Below are 25,982 nucleotides of genomic sequence, written 5' to 3'. Positions count from 1 at the left end.
GGTGTACTTTTTGATTTGACCAAAAAATTGGCAAATAATTCTGTCCCCCCCTCCCCCCCCCCCCCCCCCCCCCCCCCCCCCCCCCATTATAACAAAACAAACTTCGATGATCAATACAGCCGTGGATGGTACCATTGCTGTGGTCTGTGGTTTTGGACCTGGGATCAAAAGCAGGTAAGTTTGACTTTTTGCGTGTACGTAGTCCAGATACAGATAGCGATAGCCGAAAGGTTTGGATAATACACAGCCAAGAAGACCAGATCCACCAATTTGCACCGAACCCCCATCACATGCAGTATGTAACGAGGGTACAACAGAAACAAAACAGATTGCAATACATCAGAATGGTAGACAATGATATGATTCAAGGGGCTCTTTGCCCACGTCCAGTATGCATGCTCAGTTCAAAAAAATTGCTGTCATTGCTACCTAGATAACTCCATCAACGCGCTTCTATTCACTGTCGGTACGTACTTAACATACAAAGAGATTGGGTATAGTGAAAGTATGGTAATGTGACAAATAGCGCAAGCAACGAAGACCACCACTACTCAATCCTATTGTGAAGGGTCACCACTAGATCGTGCGCGTCGTCCAGGAGCTTCCAAATGTCCAGCTGTCCAGCCATGCTGTTACACTCCCTTACGATCTCATCCATGCTGCTGTAGCTTTCTATTATCAGTTTCCGCTTCTGCAACACACTAGCAGCAATTGCATACAGTAACAGGTCATCTGTTGGAGGTGCTCCCAACTGCAATTTTCGCCAGGATGATTTTGCAATCTCAACGCGGTTTGCTGCCTGATCAGCCCACATCACCTCCCAGAGACATAGGGTCTGCTCGAAGGTGAGCTCCCTCCGGAACATCACAACCACCATTCTGTAAACAAAAAAGCAGTCTTCAGCTTGGAGCATCTCCAAATGTCTGTAGAGATGGAAGTCCTTGTATTTGATTATCCTAGCCACCATATTGAGTTGCCGGCGTATACCCACTTCATCAAGTCTAAAATTGTGGCGGGCTTTCCTCATAAAACCAGCAAAGCACCAGAAGGCTTCGTCATCTTCCTCTAGAACAGCTAGGAGAGGTGCAAGCAGGTCACTCATTCCCTGGCAATATCCAATTTCTTGGTCATAGATTGCATAGGCCTCAAGAATAGCAACAAGGCGTGACGCATGATGGATCCGATATGGTTCTAAGTGGTCATAGTCTTTGAGAAAAACAGCTTTAGCAGATTCAATTGCCCTCTCCTTGGAAACTGAAGCTTGGGATGGAGAGTAGGAAACCCATTCATCGTTAGCACGGACTGCATCCAAACGAATAATCCGTTGCCATGTCTCAAAATCCTCGATTGCCCGTGCAGACTTCACAGGGCGGGCAGCCTTAGATAACACAACATCATCCATATTTCCTCCTGTGTTCGAATATCTCGGGATACTTTCTTGTTCATCCTCAAATGAGGACTCACAAACTGAGGCCAAGTTCTTATGAGATGCTTCTACATGAGTCACAGCACTTTTTTCACTCCCTTCCTCATCGGAAGAACTAGATGAATACTGATTTTCTTTCATCTGCTCTGGCTTTGTTTCAGAAGTGTCATCCTGCACTTCTTGTTCTGCACTGAGACTTGGATTTCCTTCCTCAGTTATAGCCTCTTCCATGCTAGGACTTTCAGGAACTTCTTCAGATTTAACAGGACTAACACAACCAGATTCATCACCTTTTTCAGAACTACTGCTCCCTTCATGGTTGACTTCAGCTGTTTTAGTTGACTGCCTGCTCTCTTCCATGCTGTATGCTGATTTACGCAGGCAATGCTTCCTCAATAACAGATATCCCTTCCTACAGAAAATATGCCACTGAGTGTCATCATCTTAAGCCAATCAGGACAAACAACATCTAAAATTCAGTGTCCTTTAACAGGCAACATTCCTGAACTAAATAAGAAAAACATACACCGCCATATATCATCGGTGGAAAGACCATGGGAAACATGTTTTGATCAACTTCACTCAGTCATTTTCAGACAGGAAGAACAGATGTATGATAAAGAGATAAAATATACATCCTGAAGATTGTACCTGTTCTGGGCCTTAACCACATCTCTTTGTGCTTCAGAACTATCAAGGCTATAACTGTATGAGAGTTCAAATCCAGATTAGTCAAGTCTATTATACTGAATACACACACATGCATTCTACAGTGCTTATGAAATCTGACTGCACATTATTTCCTACTATAACTGTAAATCTGGTTGAGTTGTGGCAAAATAAAGAAAAAGAACTAATATTACTTGTTCATTTGTACAGCTAGCAAGCAAATTCACGAATTTTGTCATGCCCATTTAACAATCCATAACTGCTTAAGTTCAGTTTGATGATATAGACTACAGGTCTTCCTAAAATGCAGGCTCATCCATCTCCATGGACCATGGTTAATGTTATTACAATTACAATATAATCTCTCTTCCTATAAAGTAGTAAAGGATATTAGCATACACATATCTTGTTCCAAAGTATCTTGTGGATCTAAATGTACATATCCAAGCATGACAACAACAGTTCTGTGATCAACACTCCAGATTACTTACACTCCCAGAAGGAACGGCCAGACTTGCGCTCTGATACTCGGTTCCATCCCCTGTCAGAGAAGCACATCAATCAGCCTCAAAGCTTCAGAGGCCGCATAACAGCATCATTCATGAGTTACGCAACTTACTCCGCTCCGAACTTGCTTCAGAAGCTTCACTCCGCCGTCCTGAAGCTTTCCCTCCGGCGTGAACAGGTCTCGCCACTCCTGGGCCGTAAGCGGCGCCTTCCTCCGTCGCCGCCACCACGGAGACTTGAGCCCGCCTCTGCATCGAAGCACGCTTTGAGGCAGGCGTAAGCAGAAGCATAAGCGATTCCAAAAGGTGTGGAAGCGGGGACTGGCCGACCTGCGGGAAGAGACGACTATGGCGACGAGCGCGAGGCCCGCGGCGGCCGTGACCCCGACGGCGACGGCGGTGTTCCAGCGGCCGCCGCCGGCGAGGGGGCCGCCGAGGAGGCCCGCGGCCACGCGCTCGACGCAGCCCCACGCCCACATCGGGCGCAGATGCCCGCCGGATGGCTCCACGGCCCCCCTCCTGTGCTACTACCCCCGCCGCCGGTGGTGCCCTCGATCGAAAGATTCCGGCCTCCCGGTTACTTTTCCCTTTCTGCTGTCGGGTGGCACCACGGAGATTTCCAGGAAGCGGTGCGTGGCTGCGTGCCGTGCGTCACCGACGGGGCCGCGTTCGTGGCCTTCACGGGCTAACGGACGGGCAGGTCGGTTTCGACACGTCGTGGTCTTCTGTCTCGATCGGGCGTCACCAGCCCACAACTCACCAGGACCCTTTTTTTTTTTTTTTGCAATTTGACTATTTTTAAGAAAATTTATGTTTAACCCCCTAGACGACGTAAACTGATCTTTGGACTCTAGAGGTCGGCGCCGTGGCCTACAACGCCGTAGACCTTGGCGCCGAGATGCCTGGCCGAAAACAGCAGGGCAGCCAAGGTGGCGCTGACGTGGCAGGTAGGTCAGAGCCATGAATCTCGCCGCCGACCTCGGATTCAAAACCCAAGCCAAGGTTTCCCTGGCCGAGGCTCCTTTCATTTCTTCTTCCTTGTTCTCGGGGTTTTTTCTCTCCCCAAACCCCCCAATCTCTTGAATCGAGCAATTTAACCTTGGAAAGTTGGATTTGATCCATAGATCTTGGAGAGCAAGGTATGTTCTCTCCCCTCCTCATTTTTACGCATTGGTTTGGTATATATTACGTATATTTTGCAACCCTAAATACGTTAGTACTTACTGTTTGAAGTGATTATTAATTTTTTGTATTATGTAACGGTAGGATACCAATGCGTGGTAAAGCTAGTAAACCAAGGTAATCTCTGTCAATTGTGTTATATTATTGGTTCATTTATGTGCAACAAATGGAAAACCCTAGGTTTAGGGTTTAATAGTCATTGCTTTCGGTTCTTAAAATGAAATTGGTTCATTTGTAGTTATGGTCGGATGACCAAAAATGCCTTCGACCCATTGCCTCTGCCTAGTGGTGTTCCAGTGACCATGTGCTTTTGCGGTGATCCTTGCAAAGCAGCGAAGTTCGATGAAAAGGACACGTATAGGCAGAGGGATTGGATGTGTGCTAATTTTATCTTTGAGCCTACACTTTGTCATCGTCGCATTAACAAGATGGTGGAAAATTAATGTTGTGTAATAATTATTTTGTATCATATGAAGTCATGCATAGTTTATTTGGTGTGTAACATTTGAATGTATTGCAGACCCCTCCACCGCTCTGTGATTTTGAGCAGTGGATCAACACTGAAATCAAGACGGAAGACAAGGAATGGATGCAGAAACTCTTGAGGTGGGAGGCAGAGGACAAGGAGTTGATCGAGAGGAGATGTAAAGAGGTGGCTGCAGAAAAGGAGCACAAGAAAGAGGAGGAAAGGAGGCGTGTAGAAGAAGCTTGAGCATGCTCGCCGAACGAAAGCAGCGATGGAGGAGAATCCCGATGCCCTGAAGGAGGGAAAGTGGTCTCGTTACACTCAGTAGTCTCTATGACTTGCTAGTTGTATGGTTTATTCATGAACAATGTTGTCTAGTCTTGGACTTTTTATTGTGTTGTCATGTATTATACTTTAATTATGGACGTACTTAGGCTATTTACTGCGTTATTTAGTTTGCGGCATGTACTTCTATTATCATTGTGTTGTTTAATGTGCCCTAGTATTAGACTTTTCATTGTGTTGTTGTTTTTATTATTTATGGTCATAATATTTAGTTTAATATTGCGGAGTTAGTGAAACGAGTTCACGTACTGCAAATAAAACATAATGAACTAGTGAATTACATAATTCGACACACACAACACATGAGATGACATGTGAGAACATGTGCCAAACTAGGTACAGAGGTCCTCGACTAAACCTAACATGCCTTAGGTGATTGAAACGAACAACAAGCACATAAAATAGCATGTGAGAACATGTACCAAATACGGGTACATAGGTCCTTCGACTAAACCTAACATGCCTTAGGTAATTAAAGGAAACAACAAACACATGGATCTAGCATGTGAATAAGATAGGTTCCTCCTAGTAGTGTGGCCACATAGCAAATTGTGTTGCACCTTATCCATAGTATCCTCCCATTGTTGTTGTTGGTGGTGGCGGGGGTGGCGATGAAGTCCCCTTGTTCTTGTGATTAGGGCAGGTGCAATATGGATCATTGCAGAGTGCCTCATGTGAACCGGCGCTATTATTGTTGTCGTCGTCTTCGTCATTCTTGTAACCGATGCTAACTTTCCTTTCTTGGTAGAAGATACAGTCCTGCAGGTAGTAGATATACTGCTGATATGGATAAATTAGACGAGGATCGACCCACCTAGTGAACCTATAGTTTTCTTCGGACTCGGAAGACTACAATAAGTATGTCATGTAAGTTGTAGTGCAATCGAGAAACATATTTAACAAACAAATAGTAATAGTAAGTACCCATGCTCGCGGGCATTTGAAGAAGCGACGGCCTCTATCCATCCCCTCAGTGAACATCTGCACTAAGCAGTCCTCACCATGCATGCATTTGGGCCAATCTTCTTTTCGATTGTCGTATCCTCTGAGAGGGCACTCTTTGGTGAAATCACTCTTGTTCTCGAGGGAAAACTTGTAACACCCCAGGTGTTTGTTACCAGTTAAGCAATGGGTTTGAGCTCAAACATGACATGTCGAGTGGTAATGAAGGTGTCAAGATCAAATCTACATGATGGAGCTCCAACTTAAACTTGGGCCACGCACATTTGCTTACATATGGACCCTTGTTAAGATTATGCAAGAGTAATGTTAAACATGCTTATTCCATGTACATTACATCCACATGCATCCATCTAGACCCGTGGAAAAGTTTCATGAAGTTCGGAATCAAGAAGTCGCATGAAATGATGAGTTACATTCTTGCTTGAATTGCGCTAGTAAGTGAAGGGAATTATAGGCCATCAACCAAACCTTGCTACCTTGCCTAAATGACTCTAATTGAACTCTACAACAAAAGTCATGAAGGGTTTGTGTTGAGCACATGTCAAGAAAAGGCCTCAATTGGTCGAAAACTCTAATTCTAGGGTTAACGAGATGCTGCTTTGACCAAAGTAAAAGAATGGTTTGTATTCAAGATATAAGGTTTGACCTTAAATAAAAGTTGTAGTATAGTTTGTGTACTACAAACTTTATTGAAGGACCCAAGTCTAAATCTATCTCTAAGCTTGACAAACAAAGGTCACAAGATTGATTCTACTGCAGTTTTCAGCACTTAGAATTATTCTAAGTCAGTTTCGCTAAGCAACGACGTTGGAATTCCGCGTTCTCTGAAATTCGTTAAGCAACTTGAGTTGGTCTAAAAATAAAAGTTGAAGGTTATATTATGGAGAAGAGCATATAAAAAGTTGGGCTAAGTTTGACTCCGTTTTGGTCCTCAATTTTGTGTTTTCTTAACTGCTATCAAGGCACTGACACTATCATTTTGTGGCTTAATTACCTGCTGATGAAGAGCTCTAATGACCATACATCCTTAATCAAGTTTGTAGAGCATCTAGAGTATAGCAACTTTGCTAATGGCACCTAGGTCCGAATGTGCACGGAATATGCTGAAAATAGACTCCAAGTCGGGCTCCATCGCGTGCGCCACGTGTTCGACGAAATGGCGTCGTGGCAGCCATGCATCGGAGCACGCCCCCATGGCCGACACATGTTCAAGCTCTATGCCACGCGCTGCCGAGCGCCCCTGCCCCTCAAACCGAGTGCCCAAGCTGCTCTATCACTCACTCACCTCTCCACTCTCCCTTCCTCGCTCTCTGGCGTCGAGCGCGCACTCCAGTCGCAGCCGCCATTGTTGCCGCCGACTGAGCTCCCTACCTCCGCGTGGTTCCGCTCCTTTGTCACTCATTAGTCCCTACTAGCTTCGCCTTTGTGTTCCTCGAGTCTCCCCGTGCGCGTTGTGTCTCTTTCCTGGCTGCTTGCACTGCCGTGTGCTATTGCCGCCGGTGCTCGCTCGGCCATAGCCGCCAGCACGCGCGGCCAGGCCACGTCGGGCCACCACGGCGCGAGCCGAGGCTACCCACGGGTGCGCGAGTGCCTTGGGTCCTTCCCTGCCACTCCACGGCCGTCGGCGCCGCCTCAGCCGGCCGGAGCCACGGGCCGGGCAAGCCTTTGCTCCGACTCGGTGAACAGGAAAGGGAGAAGGACTTCGCGCTCAAATTCGAGAAAAGGGAGGGTTCTTTCTGTGAAGTTGTGACACATGTGAATAGTGCTCAGGAGGACCTCTTCGCTGATGTTTGATTTATATTTTCCGCAGGGACCCCGATGCAAGATTTCAATCCCTTTTCTCTGGTTTTTACAGATTTGAATGCTCCACTTTGAAAATTCGTAGTAATTTGTAGAAAAATAGTAAAATAGTAAATGAGGACTTTTTGGAATTCTTGTGAAATTCTATATGTACTAGATCTATAATATTACATGTTTAAATTTAAATAGTTTGCTGTAAAAATAGATTTAGGCAGTTAGGTTCTTAATGCTAGTCATGTCTTGTCTTTTTTATAACTGCAGTTATTTTACTCAAATAAATGTGAAATTTTTATGGAGTGCTCATAAGGTGATTGTTGTTGTCTGGTAAAAATTTCAGAAGTGTAGGAGTTATATTTTAAGAGTTATAAAAATAACAAATTCCCTATGTTGCTTTGCTCCTATCCTGAATAGGTCTGTATGTTGGAATTAATTGGCCCAGTTAAGTTGTGAATCATGTCTGGGTGATAGTACATGAGTTGTAGTACTTTTCATAAGCTTTTCAAAAAGTTAAATATCATGATTTTTGGTTAAGTAGATCTTGAGTTATACTTGCTTAAATATCAGTGGCTGTTTCTGCCCAAACTCTGACAGGGTTACCTTGTTGGTATTGTGGAGCCTTCTTAATAGTATAATTAGCTTTAGGTGTTTACAACAAAGTTGTTTATAATTTTATAAGATTTCTAAAAAGTCTAGAACCACATTTATTGGACATGTATAACTCCATTTATAGCTATTTAAAGTGGCATGTCAGTTTCTGTCTATGTTTTGGATAGAGATGCAATTATTGGATTAATTGACCCTTCTAACTGTAGAATCATTTTAATATGAGAATAAGAAAGTTGTAGGTAACTTCCTAAGATTTTCAAAAAGTTATGGTTCATGTTTGTTGGAGATCTAGAACTCCAGTTATGCTTCTCTGAAGTTCCTATCAGTTTTCTGTACCACTGCTGTTGGATTGCATTTGCAGTTTTGCTTGTGCAATTATTTTCGTGGTGTAAATGATGTTTGCTATGGTTGTAGTGAATACAAAAGTTGTATCAAATTCCATGGTCTTGCTTGTGTTCAAATTGTAAGGCCATAGGCCTGATAGTGTAGGAGTTACATGACTTTTAAGTCTCCTGTCAGGTTTTGATTGTATTCTGAGCAGATCTGAAAGATGCTAGTGTTTGATCTAGTTAGGATTTGAATGAGCTTTTGGTGATAATAACAAAGTTGTAGATAATTCATGTATCTATCTTTTGTTAAAATTTGGTGGTATTTTGTCTTGTGGTTTGTGAGTGATACCTATTTAAAGTTGGGTTATACAATTGATTGCTCTCTGTCTTGTTTAGACCAGTTTTGGTAAATGTATAATTTCGACCTACTTAACTTGTGAGTCATGCTATGGTGGTTATAGATGAAATGTGGATAATTTCATAAGCTTTCCAGAATGTTTTCTTGCAAGTCATTTGGAATTGTGTAACTCCAGTTATAGCTAAATCTTGTAGCTGCTGTTTGCATGTCTAGAAATTGACAGATTCCAATTATAGTTGTTTGCTTGTATATTGCTAAGTGTGGCTCATACCTTTGACAATGGTTGAGTTAGAGTACCGGAGATCTTGGGAAACTTGTGTCATGCTTGATGTTGTCATCTTCTTGCTATCGTGGGACGATAAATTATTCGATATTTAAAGTAGGCAATGCGAAGTGCTTGTGCATGATTAATGTAACCTTGTGCTTGTCTTACTTACTGCATGCGATGCATTGTCTATTGCACTTCCATGTATTCATACACTTGCATATTGCATCTCATCTAGGTACGCTAGATGCACCACGTGAAGGATGCGATGTTGGAGCCAAACCCGAAGATTTGGTTTGGTGGATATATCCTGAAGATGGAAGGACTAAACAAGTGCTAGGACCAGAGATGTCACCATGACGGTGCAAGCTAACTGAACTGACTTGTGTCGGATCCCAGGCAAGCCCCGGAGCATATTAAGCCTCCTAATTTCCAAAATGCAGTTAAAGTATTATTGTTACATATATATATATTGTTGCATTAAGTTTAGATGTTGGATGCAAACACTTACTACATTGGTTATCCAATCCTTGTCCAGATATTGATACCCTGAATCCTATGTAGCTCAGGCTCGTGTAGTGCTTAGCCCTACTTAAACGTGGTAGAAGTCAGGTGATTTCCTGTCACCTGCGAGATATAGGGATATACATATGGCACGGTTGGCTATATTTGCTATCATGGAAAAGAACCTATCTTAATTTAAAATGAAGACTAGGCGGAGGCTTGCCAGTTTGTAGTGACTCCGTCTGTGTCGCTTAAGGACTGAATCTTGGAGCCTTTCCTGTTCATGTTGAACGCATGCCTCTCTCTTAGTTGGCCATGTCCGAAGACCGACCACGAAGCTGAGTAGCTCAACTCAGGCCGGGAGTCGATAAGTATAAAGTACGCCTCGGAAGGGAGCCATAGGCGTGAGTCCAAGGGTAGATGATTTAAAAGTCTTGATCATCCTGGCAGAAGGGTAATCCCTGAGAGCGCTGGCGCTGATCGAACCCACGAATTTGGTTCCTGAGTTGTCCTAAAGGTGACCCATAGCTACCCTTGCAAAGTATGCCAGGGTGAGAGTTAGGAATACCCCCTCAGCTGAGTTGTAATTCGATTCGAGTTGCCGTCTCTCCCGGTTAGTGAAACTTGACGGGCTTATCTCCAAAGTAGATACACTAAATAACACAATGGTTCAGAAATGATGATATGATGATAACAACCTTATTATACCTGCTATGGTTAATATTGTTTGCTCCTAATAAGTGAGTGCTCTAGTACAGGTGCAAATCTAGTGGACAGGTAAATGATGATAAACTTGATGTGAAGTTTAGGTTACTATATTCATAAGCTCTTTTATGCAACTGTGTCTAGCTAGCCCACCTCATAAGCCTTGCATGACCCTTGGTGTCTTTTATTTCTGGTTTTGACGGGTAAGTCTAGCTGAGTACCTTCTTGTACTCAGGGTTTATCCCACCATATTGCAGGTGAAGTTCTCGGCCTATGAAGATGGTGGCTAACCGCCGGTGGCTCGGTGATTCTATAGTTACTTCTCATCTATATGCTTTTGTCAAATGATGTTACTTATGCTAGCAATGTATTTGGAACATATATTAATGTAATCTTTTGAAAGCTATGTTGTTTTCACTAATCGATTTGAAACCCAAACTGGTACTTTTAATTGTGAACCCAGTTGTAATATTATTTCCGCTACAACCCTATGTATGTGATGTGTATTTGCTTAATCACACGATCTTGGTTGTGATGTTGATTTACCGAGGTCTTTCAGGACACTCGGCGGACTACCGGGTTTATATGAGTGAAAGTAGGCGCGTGTCAACGTGTTAGCAGGGACAGCCGTACTTGATCTTGTATAAATTGGGCGATTCTGTTACAAAACTGATCAATTGGTTCCTCAAAGAAATCAGGACCAAGAGACCCCTCCCACACTATGGGAGTTCCCTTCGTCCCCCCTTTCCTCTCCCACTACCAAAACCCTTTTCTCTAGGCGACCCTCCAGACATTCGTACTCCAATGAAAGTAAGTACTAGTTTTGGTTTTGGTTAGCAATGCATCCCGCAACACATATATATAGGTGGAGGCAGTTTTACTAGCTGTTGTATTGTGTTGTAATTGTTCCTGGAAAGCCTACTTAGAATCACTAAAAAGTCTACATCGAAGGGCACTAGAAAGTCTAGATTCCTTGACTGAAAAAACTATTCGAATTCATACTTCAATCACTATTTCAAGGCAGACTGAAAAGCTTATTTCAAAGCTCAACTGAAAAGGCTACATTCGTATACACAATCAATGCATCTATAAAAGTCTATGTATGATACGACAGTGACATAATAAATCACTATAAAGGCTAGATGCTATAGGTGTACTGCACACTTGTACTTTAGCTAGAAAATTTCGGCAGAGTTTTCCCTATTTTTTGTTGCAATCCATACACAAATATGACATGAATATATAACCTCAACACAACATGTTCAGATATACAAATATATACCACATTCATCTCAAACCATACACATGAGCATATTAATAGTGCATATAGTCCTTAATTATAGTCCATAAAGTCCATAGTAGTTCATACAATCCATAATAATAGTCCATACAACACATAATAGTTTAAAATAAAGTCCATGAAGTCCATACTAACATCTACCACAAAAGCCAACTACAAAGTCTACCACAAGCCCTCAATGCCTCCTAGTCTTACCCTTACCCTTGTGCCCAAGAGCATCGGTGCCTGGAGTGAAAGGGTCAGGCAGACAATGTCTCCTAGTGCCTGTAGGTTGCGTAGGTTGAGTTGACGGAGCGTCCTGTAGCTGAGATGGTCCAAGCTCCTCATAAGCAAGCTCCTCCTCATCTTTGTCCTCGTCCTCACCTCTGTGGCCCTAAAAAGTAGCCACAGTGGCACAGGACAAGCTCTGGCCTCCCAAAGAAGTACCTTCATGAGTAGAAGTACTGAACCATTGAAAGCCCTAGTTTGGTTTTGGATAATTGATGAAACCTAGCACTAACCTTTGTCATGAGTTGTGATATGAGCTAGGTTGGTGCAATCCAAGTGCTTGAGCAAGATGAGATCCATGGTGATGAAGGTGGACATGAAATGATGATGATCAAGCTTAACTTGGAAAAGAAGAAAGAGAAAAACAAAAACTGAGATGATCAAGGCAAAGGTATATGATAGGTTTTTGTTTTGCACTCAAGACACCATAAAGGGTGTGAGTGACTTAGGATCGATAGCCATACTATAAAGAGAAAAAATATTTGGCTAAATGGTTTATCGAGTGCCACTAGGTGACATGACTTTTGCATATGCATTTAGAAACCTAGTGTGCTAACTTTGACCCTTGTAAAATGCTTTGAAAAATGCTAACACACATGCACATAAACTCTACACTTTGTGGTTAGCAAGTTGGAAGCAAGGGTGAAGTGTTTGAGGAGATAGAAAAATAAAAGGCGGCATCGGTCCCTGACCGGACGTCCGGTTATTTTTAGGCAACGTAGAACGGCTAGCCAAGAGCAACAGAGAGCGACCGGATGTAGGTTTTCATGCACCTACGTGTCTAGTCATCTTCTGCATAGGTGACGCGATTGGCGATCGGACGCAACGGAGCAGCGTCAGGTGAAGGGTGATGTATGGTGACATTAGCTCGGCAGGCGTGCGTGTAGATGCTGAGAGTTAAATGGATGCTGGGGCACGTCAGGTTGACGTTGACCTGATGTGTCTGATTAGTATTTTCATGCCATGGTTACTCTCTATAAATGACCAGACGTAGAGGGCTGAAGCATCAGGTGGCGTATGCGGTGCGTTCGGTCACTCTTTGACTTGAGCGCTGATTATTTTCAGCCATTGAGATCCAATGCATAGTATTCAAAGGAGGGACATGTGGCAGCGATCTAGCAACCAGACTTGGGCAACCTGACATGGAGCAGCATTTGGTCAGCCCGAGAGTGCCCAATAGCTCTTTGAGTCTTGGGGCTCTACAAATAGGAAGGTACCAGCTTGGGGCTCACTCTCTTAGCACTTTGACATACTTGTCATCCTTATGATCCTAAGCAAACATCTCCCACTCATCTCCATCATTGATTTATCATCATAGTGAGATTAAGAGTGATTCCAAGTGCATTTGCTTTAGTGATTGCATCTAGTGGCACTTGGAGATGTTGTGGCTACGAATTTCTTGTTTCTCTTGGTGGTTGCCACCACCTAGATAACATGGAGCAGCAGAGAAGCTTTGGCATGAGTTGGTGATTGTTCGTGGCCAGCTCTAGTGATTGTGAGGGGTCTTGCCCCTTCACCAGCGAAGAGCCGCAAGATAGCTCTAGTAAATTGCTCGTGTCATTGAGTTACCTCACTTGAGGGTAGGTTTTTGCGGTGTCCAAGTGTGTGGATGAGGTTCGTGCAACACCTCTTAGCCACTGAACCACCAAGTGTTAGTCAACATAACAGGGACTAGCGTGCCGGCAAGCACATGAACCTCGAGAGAAAAATTGGTTGTCTCTTGCCCTTTGGTATTCTCCTAGTAATTGAATTGGTATTCATCTTGTGATTAGTTCACTCCTCTACACAGTGGTATAATCACCCTACTCACTCGATTACATTCTCATAAATTAGTTGTAGCAAGCTCTTTAGTGTAGCTAGAATTAAGAGTTTGCTTTGTAGCTTAAGATCATCTAGTGGAGCTCTTTAGTGTAGCAAGTGTGAGAGCTCTTAGTGAGTAGTGACTTAGCCATTTGTGTGCCTAGCGATTATTGTAACCAGAATTGTTGGATAGGTGGTTTGCAACCCTTGTAGAGCTAGAGCAAGTTTACATTTCACTATTTGTCATACTAATCAAATTGCTCTAATGATCTTGTAGATTTTTAAATAGGCTATTCACCCCCCTCAAGCCATATTAGGACCTTTCAACTAGTATCAGAGCTGTGGTCACTGTTTGATTCAAGACTTAACAACCTTTGGTGCAAAATATGGCTCAAATTGTATTCAACCATGTTGGGGGCAAACCACTGTTCTTTGATGGCACATCTTTTGATTATTGGAAGAAAAAGATGAATATGTACCTTGGATCAATCAATGACAAGGTGTGGGATGTGGTAGAGAATGAGTTTGTGATTATTGACCCTACCAATCTCACCGACAATGACAAGATCAACAAGTAATGCAACACTATGTCACTCAACACCATATACAATGGCATTGATTCAAAGGTGTTTGAGCAAATCAAAGATCTTGAGAAGGCAAGTGAAGTTTGGGTGAGATTAGAGGAAACATATGAGGGCACTTCAACGATAAAAAGTGCCAAGCTCTATATGCTCAAAGACAAGCTATCAAACTTCAAGATGAAGGATGATGAGTCCATTCTGGAGATGTTCTATAGGCTACAAGTCATCATCAATGATCTCAAGAGTTTGGGTGAGAAGGTGAAGGATGAGGATTTCTCTCACAAGCTCTTGATGTGTTTGTGAAAGAGATTCAAGACATTGAGAACTCTCATCTTTAGAGGTCGATTGAAGGATGTCACTCCAATTGAGGTGCTTGGTGATGTGATGACCAAGGACCAATACAATAGTAATGGTGAAGAGCTTGTGAAGGAGGAAGACAAGAAGAAGAAGAGTGTGACATTCAAGGCCCACACTTCATCCTCTAAGAACAATAGCCAGGGCAAGGCTAAGAAGGAAGAATCAAGTGATGAAGAATGCTCTCATGATGATAGTGATGATGAAGCACTAGCTCTCTTTGTGCGCAAGTTTGGCAATATGAAGAAGAAGAAAAGCTATGGTGCAAGGAAGAGAAGAGATCACTTCAAGAATAAGGAGTATGTGAGGTTGTGTTACAAGTGCAAGAGTTTCGATCATGTTGTAGCGGATTATCCCTATAATAGTGACAATAAGGATAATGAGAAGAAGAAGAACAAGAAAGAGAAGAAAGAGAAGAAGGAGAAGAAAGAGAAGAAGATGACCTTCAAGAAGAAGAATAAGGGTGGATCCTATGTTGTCACATGGGATAGTGATGCCTCCACCAATGATGAGTCAAGTGATGATGACAAGGCATCCAAGAAGAAGGCTCTAGCGAGCATTGCTATCAACAACAAGCCTCACTATTTGACACTCCATCATGCTTCATGGCCAAGGGCTCCAAGGTAAAATATGATGAGAGTGAAAATGATGATAGCGAAAGTGAAAATGATAGTGATGATGATGAATTCTCAAATGAACAACTAATGAACATGCTAGAACAAGCCGACTCAATAATTAACAAGAAAAGCAAGAAGTGCAAAGAATTGCAAAAGAAGCTTAGTGCTCTTGAGCAATCCTTTGATGAGCTTAATGCTACTCATGAGAGGCTAGTGGAAGCCCATGAGAAGCTTGGTAAAGCTCACACCAAGCTTGAAAAGGCTCACTCCTTGCTTCTTGAACAAGAAAAGGAATGGGTTATAGTATCATGTGATGTGGGCATAACATGTGACATTAATGAAGATTCATTTTATGAACCTATTATTGTTGCTCCCACTAACCCTTCTTGTAGCTCATTATCCACCACCGCTACCACTCCTACCTCTACTACTAGTGATGGTTTCACTTATGATGCCTCACTAATGGTTGAAAATAAGACTCTCAAGAGAGAGGTGGATGAGCTCACTTACGCCCTAGGCAAGGCCTATGGCGGTGAGGCCCGCTTGCTAAAGTGCATGGGTAGCCAAAGGTTCTCTCTTAACAAAGAGGGATTGGGCTATACCCCCAAGAAAGGCAAGGTGACCTTTGCTACTCCCAAAGCTAGCTTTGTGAAGAGCAATGGTCAGTTTTGCAATAGATGCAAGTAAGTAGGGCACTAAGAGCAATCTTGCACAAAGAACAAGATCAATGCTAATATATCCTCAATTTGTTTTGATTCTTGTTACATGCTTACCAAGGGTGTGAATGGCATGAAGGCTAAGTTCATTGGTACACCTATTGTGGGTTCAAAGAAGTAAGCCATTTGGGTACCAAAAACCTTAGTGACTAATCTTCACGGACCCAAACAAGTTTGGGTACCTAAAAGGAATTGATCTTCTTTTGTCGGTTAATTATAAAGCCAGAGGAAGACATTGGGTGCTTGATAGTGGGTGCACACAACACATGACCGATGATTCAAGAATGTTCAATTCAATCAACTCAATGATGACAATGGGATTGATAGCATAACATTTGGTGATAATGGCAAAAGCAAGGTCAAAGGGCTTGGTAAGATTGCAATATCCAATGACTTGAGCATTTCCAATGTGCTACTAGTCGAGAGCTTGAACTTCAACCTATTGTCGGTAGCTCAACTTTGTGATCTTGGTTTCAAGTGCATATTTGGAGTTAATGATATGTAGATCATAAGTGTAGATGGCTCTAACTTGATATTAATAGGTTTTAGATATGAGAATCTATACTTGGTTGATTTCAATGCTAGTGAAGCTGAATTATCAATATGTTTGCTCACTAAGTCTAGCATGGGTTGGTTATGGCATAGAAGGCTTGGTTATGTTGAAATGAAACAATTAAACAAGTTAATTAAGCATGATCTAGTTTGAGGCTTGAAAGATGTCACATTTGAGATGGATAAGATTTGTAGTGCATGTCAAGCCAGAAAGCAAGTTGGCAACACACATCCTAAGAAGAGCATAATGAGTACATCTAAGGCATTTGAGTTGTTGCATATGGATTTGTTTAGGCCAACTACATATACAAGTATTGGTGAAAATAAATATGGATCAATTATCAACATGGCTTACTACTATACCAACTGACTCTATTACCACCCCATGATGGAGAAGACACCATATGAGCTCTTGAATGAAAGAAAGCGCAACATTGTATAGTTTTGGGTTTTTGGTTGCAAATGCTATATATTGAAGAAAGGCACAAGATTGAGCAAGTTTGAGAAGAAATGTGATAAAGGTTTCTTGCTTGGTTACTCCACTACTAGCAAGGCTTATAGAGTTTGAAATTTGGCTAGTGGTATTCTTGAGGAGGTTCATGATGTGGAATTTGATGAAACCAAGGGTTCCCAAGAAGAAGATGAGAATCTAGATGATGTGAGAGGCACTCAATTGGTCAATGCAATGAAGAATATGGATATTGGTGATATAAGGCCTAGAGAAGTGATTGAAGTTAAAGATGACAAAGATCAAGTGCTCTCTAACTCAAATATGCAAGTTGATACAAGTCAAGCTAGTTCATTATCTCAAGTGCAAAATCAACAAGTGGCTAGTTCATCATCTCAACCAAGTGATCAATCAAATGGAAGCAATCAAGTGCAAGTGCTTCAACCAACCAACATTGCAAGAGATCATCCATTGGATTCTATCATTGGTGATATCTCAAGAGGTGTACAAACAAGATCAAGATTAGCATCATTTTGTGAACACTTCTCATTTGTGTCTTTCATTGAACCTAAGAAGATAGATGAAGCTTTGTTGGATGTTGATTAGGTGAATGCTATGCATGAAGAGTTAAATAACTTTATAAGAAATCAAGTATGTGAGTTAGTTGAGAGACCTAAGGACCATAATATGATTGGAACCAAGTGAGTCTTTTGGAACAAGCAAGATCAAGATGTGATAGTTGTAAGGAACAAAGCAAGATTAGTGGCTTAAGGTTATACTCAAGTTAAAGGTCTTGACTTTGGAGAAACATATGCCCCAGTTGCAAGATTAGAATCAATTAGGATGTTGTTAGCCTATGCTTGTGCCCACAACATCGAGCTATATTAAATGGATGTTAAGAGTCCATTTCTCAATGGCTACATCAATGAAGAAGTATATGTTGAGCAACCTTCTGATTTTGAAGATGAGAAGAAGCCCAACCATGTTTACAAGCTAAGAAAAGCATTGTATGGTTTGAAACAAGCACCTAGAGCATGGTATGAGAGATTTCCTACTCTAATGGATTTAAGATGAGAAAGGTTGACACCACTCTCTTCACCAAGAAGCTAGGTAATGACTTATTTGTGTTACAAATCTATGCTGATGATATCATATTTGGATCAACCAATCAAGATTTTTGTGAGGAGTTTGGAAAGATGATGGCAAGTGAGTTTGAGATATCCATAATTGGAGAGCTTAGTTACTTCCTTGGTCTTCAAATCAAGCAATTGAAAAATGATACATTTGTGAGTCAAGACAAGGACATCATAGACATGCTCAAGAAGTTTGTCATGGATGATGCTAAAGCAATTAGTACACCAATGGGGACAAATGTAAGCTTGGATAGTGATGCTAGTGGCAACATGGTGGATCAAAAGATGTATCGATCTATGATTGGAAGTCTACTCTATGTGACCATATCAAGGCTGGATGTGATGTTTAGTGTATGCATGTGTGCTAGATTTTAAGCCTCACCAAGAAAAAGTCATTTGAAGGCAACTAAGAGAATATTGAGGTACTTGAAGCATACATAAAATGTTGGATTATGGTATCCCAAAGATGCAAGGTTTGAGCTTATTGGATATTCTGATTCAGATTATGTCGGATGCAAAGTTGAGAGAAAGAGAACATTGGACACATGTCAACTATTGAGAAGATCACTTGTGTCTTGGTCATTAAAGAAGCAAAATAGTGTAGCACTTTCAACCGCCGAAGCAGAGTACATGTCGGCCAATAGTGTTTAATCTAGAAAATGAGCTATAAGTGTTTAACTCAACATGGTGCATGATAACCCTTATTTGGAGGTGTGAAGAAGCTTGCCCTTGGATTAAACCGAGTTAAATATCTTTTACAAATGATCTAGATTGAACCAAATTGTCAAACTGATCCTCACTTCACATGGTTTCACCCCAACCTATCTAAAATTTTTAGCTCACCTTTTATGCTAATTGTTGACAAAGGGGAGAGAATTCACAAAGATAGTAAGAGATAGGGGAGCAAACAAAGATAGTAAGAGATAGGGGGAGCAAACAAATGAAATGACATTGAAATAAAATGATGTTGTAAGGGGATCAATTAAAAATCAATTAAAATTTAAAGCACACAAGTAGATGGAGCAAGCTCATAAACTTGTATGTTGCATTTGTGTGTGCATCACATATGTTTGCTTGCATGGCACAAGTTCTAAATTCCCTATCTATGCTTGTGTGGTGTATGCTAGATTGTAGAAAATGATTGATGAAATGAAAACTAGCATGCATAGGATAGCTAGACACTTGAATTGTTCTTACAAATAGTACTAGAACCTTGCTTATAATTTTGATCTAATGAGTTATCCAGTTCTTTGTTGTTTTTCAAGTGGTATCTAGAAAATCATGGTGCTAAGGATGGTATTCAAATGGCAACTCCGATTGGTATTACGCTTCAGAGGTTTATTCTTTACACCTTAGCATCATTTGGTAGCTATTACTCTCTCAAACTTCTAATCCATACATATGTGCAAGCTTTCAAATCCAAACTCTTAGTACAAATGTAAGGGGAGCTAATACTATCAAATTAGGTTGATGAAACTTGTCCATAATTTTTACACAAGGAAATATGCTTGGGCAAATGACATGAATCCAAAAAGAATTTATTGAATATCTTTCTAAATGGGTTGTCATCAATTACTAAAAAGGGGGAGATTAAAAGCCCTAGTTTGGTTTTGAATAATTGATAAAACCTAGCACTAACCTTTGTCATGAGTTGTGATATGAGCTAGGTTGGTGCAATCCAAGTGCTTGACCAAGATGAGGTCCATGGTGATGAAGGTGGACATGAAATGATGATGATCAAGCTCAACTTGGAAAAGAAGAAAGAGAAAAATAAAAATCGAGATGATCAAGGCAAAGGTATATGATAGGTTTTTGTTTTGCACTCAAGACACCATAGAGGGTGTGAGTGACTTAGGATTGATAGTCATACTATAAAGAGGGGAAATCTTTGGCTAACGGTTTATCAAGTGCCACTAGGTGACATGACTTTTGCATATGCATTTAGGCACCTAGTGTGCTAACTTTGACCCTTGTAGAATGCTTTGGAAAATGCTAACACACATGCACACAAGCTCTACACTTTGTGGTTAGGAAGTTGGAACAAGGGTGAAGTGTTTGAGGAGTGTTGGTATAAATTAATGCACACAGAATAATCCACAAGTGCACGAATAATATACCGATGTAGCACTTCACCGGGAGTACCTAGTTTTATATCGAACTCGATGAAACATGTGTGAGAATAACCAAATCTAACTTAACCCAACTTCATAATCAAGGCTAGATAATAGGAGCATAGAGGATATTGCTAAAGTCTTCTAGTTCTAACTTTGGTAAGCTTTATCTTCTATTGTTCAATTCTAGGGATATTACTAGAGAAAATACAGGCAGAGTATGTTTCCTATAGCAACAAAGTCCTGCTAGGCCTACTAACGGAAGCGGGAGGTGGACTATAAAAGATTCAATGAGGCTATAAGAGTCACCCTTGTGAGTTACCATTGATCCAGAAAATATGGTACATCCACGAGTAACTGAGTCTAAGCACCACGCTTACACTACGAATACTACTTTAACCCAGGAGCTACAAGGATTAAAGTACTCAAGAAGCATGAACTAATCAAGCAGATACTAGCCATCAAGAAGCAACACTAGCTAGAAATGATGATGTCCAGGTAGTTCAGAGCTCATCTGAGCAAGTTCAGGGTACTACTACTAATCAAATATAGAATAATCCTAGATCATTAGTACAACATGTGCAATAGCCGACAAGGCAAATTTAGAATCAAATGGTTAATTTTGGCACATCAGGCCAAATACCGCCATTGGCTCAAAAAATAGCACCATCAGTTCAAAGGATTCGTAGAGATACAGATCCCAACATTTACAATCAGAGACTTTAAGCAGCAAATAAGCAAAGAACTCAACAGATAGAGATTTCACAAGGATATCATTATGGCATAGATTATAATACCCTTCATATGATTCCAAATCCAGGGTATCAAGGCACCCAAAATTTTAATCCATAGATGGGTCAGCAATTGCAAAGAAATCTAAATTCAAATGCTGATGAGTTGTTGCTCAAAGTAACTGAAATGGTAAAGAATCAGATCGGTTTAAAACCAAAAGGGCAGACCTTTTCATACAAACGTCCATATCTAGAGTAGTATAATTTGGTTGCTCTTCCTATGAACTATATGCTTTTGAATTTTGCTAAGTTCACTGGTCAAGATAGTACAAGTATAATAAAACATGTCAGTCGGTATCTTACTCAGTTGGGCAAAGCATCCATTGAAGAAGCTCATCTAGTTCATTTCTTCTCTTTGTCCCTGTCAGGACCAGCTTTCACCTGATTTTCATTGTTACTAGTTAATTCTATAGCCAATTGGACTGACCTAGAGAAGAAATTTCATACATATTTCTATACTAGGATAGGAGAAAAGAAAATCATAGATTTGACAACTATAAGATAAAGAACTAATGAATCAGGTGCTGAGTTTCTTCAGAGGTTCTGAGAAACTAGAAATTTGTGCTTTTCATTGAATATGACTGATCATCAGCTAGCTGCTTTGGTTGTTCAAGAAATGTTGCCAACATGGAGAGAAAAACTGCTTGAGCAAGAGTTTGACAATTTAGGTCAGTTGGCTCAACGGGTGGCAGCACTTAATAGCCAATTTTATAATATGCACAGAGATACCTAATTCTAGAAGAATGCAGCAATTGCTGAAGCTTATAATCCATATTTAGTTGATGATGATGGTGAGGATGATGAAGAAGAGGAGATTGCTATAGCCGAATGGAATTCGAGTAAGAAGACAGTGATGGTGCTGAATCCTTGGGGAAAAGGAGTTGAAGAAAGTTATGATTTTGACATCATAAAATCAGACAAGCCTTTTCATTTCTTGCTTGAAAATGGATAGACAAATTGCCCATCAATCATGTTATGTTACCTCCTGATCAGTTGAAGAATAAGAAGTTCTACAAATTTCATAACGCTGCTTCTCATTCTACTAATGAGTGTAGAATTTTTTGGCAACATATACAGAGGGCTATTCGGCAAGAGAAGCTTAAATTTGATACACCTTGGAAGATGAAAGTTGATGATAATCCTTTCCTAAGAGATCAAAATATGGCTGATGCTAAGTTGCTCAAAGGGAAGACTAAAGTACTAACATCAACTAGAGCAAAAGAAACTAGAACAGTTGATCCAGAGATGCAAATATCGACTGATGAATATAGAGAAATTAAAAGGCATCATGACTAATATGAGCAGGGAGAGACATCAAGAAACGGGGCGATAAGGCCACGTGTTACATCTCGAATTTTGTTGAATAAGTGGCAACGATAGAAAGAAAAGGATTATTAGCATTGGTTAGAAGAGAACGAATACCAGCGTCAACAAGAAGAGGAGAAGTATGAAAGAAAACAAGCTGAATCATATTGAAATTGTCCTTTCTTCAGACATTGTTGGAATAAAGGTTTGAAATTACCTACTAGAAATAATTGCCTAGAGTGTAGTGAACAATATTGGGAGTTTAGGCAATCTCAAGCCAACCACCGGTCTATCCATGCTCGAATCGAGTATCATTATGATAATATGGATCGGTGCTTAAAAATAGAAGTGTTCATGATTAACTTGGGAAGTGAGTTGTTGATCAAAATTGGACTAATTATGAAGAAGAAGGTGATGAGGAAGAATATATTTGGCAGGAAGGGCAATGGTATCCAAGAGGTTTAACAAGAAGTCAGAAAAGAAGGGTACAATGCCTAAGGAGTAGAGAGTTAGAACTAGCTCAGAAATCTGGTAAACCCAAATATGGCGTGCTAAACAAACAGCCGATAAGGGTCAACCATCGGCTAATATTCAAATGACTTTTCTTTTGCCATCAAAATTTAGAGCTCCAACAGATCAAGAAGTCTATTCAGATTTTGATAAATCAGAATATGAGGAGATGGTTGCCAAATTGGCAGTGATACAACAAGCTATATTTGATAAGCCAGTTAAGCATCGGCTCTTGAAGGCTTTATATGTGAAAGGTTTTGTTGATGGGAAGCCGATGAGCAAAATGTTGGTGGATGGAGGTGCTTTTGTTAATCTTATGCCTTATACTACTTTTCACAAGCTTGGTAAGGGACTAGGAGATTTGATTGAGACGAACATGATGCTTAAGGATTTTGGAGATAACACATCCAAGACCAGGGGCAATAAATGTTGAACTAATAATAGGAAGTAAGACTTTGCTCACTACATTCTTTGTCATTGATGGAAAGGGTTCATACAGTTTACTCCTTGGTCGTGATTGGATTCATGCAAATTGTTGTGTACCATCGACTATGCATCAATGCTTGATTTAGTGGCATAGAGATGATGTTGAGCTTGTTCATACTGATGATTCTGTGAGTATAGCAACAACTGACCCAATGTATTGTGAACTAGAAGATTTTGAGTGTTTTTCTAGCAAGCGATGGGAAGGAGGTTTCATTAAAATCAATTATAAAAGCCAATAGCCGATCCAAGCAGTCGACTCTGAGAGTTTATTTTAATAGATAATCCAATAGATGGTACAGATGGTAAACTAGGACATGGCTTTACGTAGACCGATGAATTAGAGGAGGTAGATATTGGTTCTAGAGATAGGCCTAGGCCGATGTATGTAAGTGCTAAGTTGGATCCTAAGTATAAGCGAGAGTTGATAGATTTATTAAAGGAATTTAAAGATTATTTTGCTTGGGAATATTATGAGATGCCTGGTCTAGATCGATCAATTATTGAGCATCGGTTGCTAATCAAACCTGAATATAGGCCATTTAAACAAGCTCCAAGGATATTCAACCCAAATGTTCTTGATGATATAAAAAAGGAGACCAAAAGATTACTAGAAGCGAAATTTATCCGACCGTGCCGTTATGCAGAGTGGATATCGAGTGTTGTTCCTGTATATAAGAAAAATGGGAAGTTAAGAGTTTGCATTGATTTTAGAGATCTGAACAAGGCGACACCCATGGATGGTTATCTAATGCCAATAGTTGATATGTTGGTAGATGCAGCAGCCGGGCATAAGGTTATTAGTTTTATGGACGACAATGCAGGATATAATCAAATTTTTATGGTTGAGGAAGACATAGCAAAAATAGCTTTTAGGTGCCCTAGCGTAATCATCTTGTTTGAATGGGTTGTGTTGACCTTTGATTTGAAGAATGCTGGTGTAACTTATCAGAGGGCGATGAATTATATTTTTCATAAGTTGATCGGCAGGATTGTTGAAATCTACATTGATGATGTGGTGGTAAAATCAAAAGGGTATAAAGGACATCTAGCTGATTTGTGGGAGACTCTAGAGTGCACCAGAAAACATGGTTTAAAGATAAATCCTAATAAGTGCGTCTTTGAAGTATTAGCTGGACAATTTTTGGATTTTATGGTTCACGAGAGTGGAATTGAAATTGGTCAGAAAAGTATGAAAGCAATTGATGAGGCAGTGCCCCTGACTAGTAAAACATAGTTACAATCTTTGCTTGGTAAATTTGATTTTTATCAGAAGGTTTATTTTAAATTTGTCAGAAAGGGTTTTGCCATTTTCTCCTTTATTGAAGTTGAAAAGTGATCAAGAATTTAAATGGGGTGACGTACAACAAAAGACATTTGAGGAGATAAAATAATATATGAATTGTCCACCCGTGATGATCCCTCCTCAGCAAGGTAAACCTTTTAAGTTGTACATATCGGTCGATAGCCAAATAATTGGATCGGCCTTAATGCAAGAGTTTGAAGGAAAAGAATGAGTTGTTTTCTATTTAAGTAGAAGGCTTTAGATCCATAAACAAGATATTCTCCTATTGAAAAGTTATGCTTTTGCTTATATTTCTCTTGCACTAAGTTGCGATATTACTTGTTATTGGCTGAGTGTATAGTTGTTTTTAAAGTTGATGTGATCAAGCACATGTTATCAATACCAATATTAAATGGGAGAATAGGAAAGGGGATTCTTGCATTATCGGAATTTGACTTGAGGTACGAATCGGCTAAAGTAGTCAAGGGGCAAGTAATAGCCGATTTTATTACTCAACATCTTAAACCAAGTGTTGGCTATGTAGAACTGATACATTGGACATTATTCTTTGATGGGTCCTCATGCAAGCAAGGTGGTGGCATTGGTATTATTATTGTTTCACCTTAGGGGGCAAGTTTTGAGTTTGCTTTTCCAATTAAACCAGTGACTACCAACAATCAAGCAGAATATGAAGCTATTCTTAAGGGACTTCAACTTCTTTATGAAGTAAAGGCCAAGTCAATTGAAGTATTTGGAGATTCACAGTTAGTTATTAATCACTTAATCAGCCTATATGAGTGTAAAGATTATATTCTAAGGGGATACTATGATGAATGCTAGAAGTTACTCAAGGAGTTTCCCCATATTTCTCTTCAGCATATTCCAAGAGCATAGAATCAAGAGGCTAATCGGTTAGCTCAGAGTGCATCAGGTTATTGAGAGTTCCGAGAGATCCTAAGTGGTGAAACCTTGACTAATGATTGGAGAGTCGAAATAGCCGATTACCTTAAGAATCCATCATAGAAGGTTACCAGGAAACTAAGGTATAAATCGACTAAGTATGTTTTGTTAGATGATCAGCTATATTACAAGACAGTCGATGGAGTGTTGCTTAAATGCTTAAATCAAGAAGAAGCTAAAGTGTTGATGGGTGAAGTACATGAAGAGATATGTGGAGCCCATCAATTGGCTTATAAGATGAAATGGATTATTCGTATGTCTGGATATTTCTGGCCAACAATACTAGAAGATTGTTTTGAATATTACAAGGGGTGTTAGGATTGTTAACATTTTGGTAATATTCAGAAATCGCCTGCATCGGCTATGAATCCAATAATTAAACCATGGCCGTTTCGAGGTTGGGGAATTGATTTAATTGGCTAGATTTTTCCACCTTCGAGTAAAGGACATAAGTTCATATTGGTAGCAATAGATTACTTTACTAAATGGGTTGAGGCGATTCCTTTGAAGACGGTAACCTCAAAGAATATGGTTGATTTTGTCAAGGAACATATTATGTATTATTTTGGAATTCCTCAAACTATTACTACTGACCAGGGGACAATGTTTACATCAGAAGAGTTCAAAGATTTTGCTGCCAGTATG

The 25,982-nt window shown here is 40.5% G+C and overlaps 2 protein-coding genes across 2 annotated transcripts; one reads left to right on the top strand and one right to left on the bottom strand.

Annotated features, from left to right (window-relative positions):
• Nucleotides 1-334: 334 nt before the first annotated feature.
• Nucleotides 335-3,232, bottom strand: LOC136538765 (rab GTPase-activating protein 22-like). Its single transcript, XM_066530722.1, has 5 exons — nucleotides 2,932-3,232; nucleotides 2,715-2,850; nucleotides 2,587-2,636; nucleotides 2,078-2,131; nucleotides 335-1,838 (listed from the first exon to the last, which is right to left on the bottom strand). Exons 1-5 carry the CDS (start codon nucleotides 3,078-3,080, stop codon nucleotides 548-550), a joined length of 1,680 nt encoding a protein of 559 aa, XP_066386819.1. The 5' UTR covers nucleotides 3,081-3,232; the 3' UTR covers nucleotides 335-547.
• An 11,224-nt stretch (nucleotides 3,233-14,456) lies between these two features.
• Nucleotides 14,457-21,746, top strand: LOC136536532 (protein PXR1-like). Its single transcript, XM_066528794.1, has 3 exons — nucleotides 14,457-14,957; nucleotides 21,387-21,462; nucleotides 21,574-21,746. Exons 1-3 carry the CDS (start codon nucleotides 14,457-14,459, stop codon nucleotides 21,744-21,746), a joined length of 750 nt encoding a protein of 249 aa, XP_066384891.1.
• Nucleotides 21,747-25,982: the final 4,236 nt, after the last annotated feature.

The sequence above is a fragment of the Miscanthus floridulus genome, chromosome 2 (assembly GCF_019320115.1).
Source record: "Miscanthus floridulus cultivar M001 chromosome 2, ASM1932011v1, whole genome shotgun sequence".
NCBI classification, from domain to species: Eukaryota; Viridiplantae; Streptophyta; class Magnoliopsida; order Poales; family Poaceae; genus Miscanthus; species Miscanthus floridulus.
Note: the sequence above shows the minus strand (reverse complement) of the source record. Positions and strands in the feature narration are given on the sequence as shown.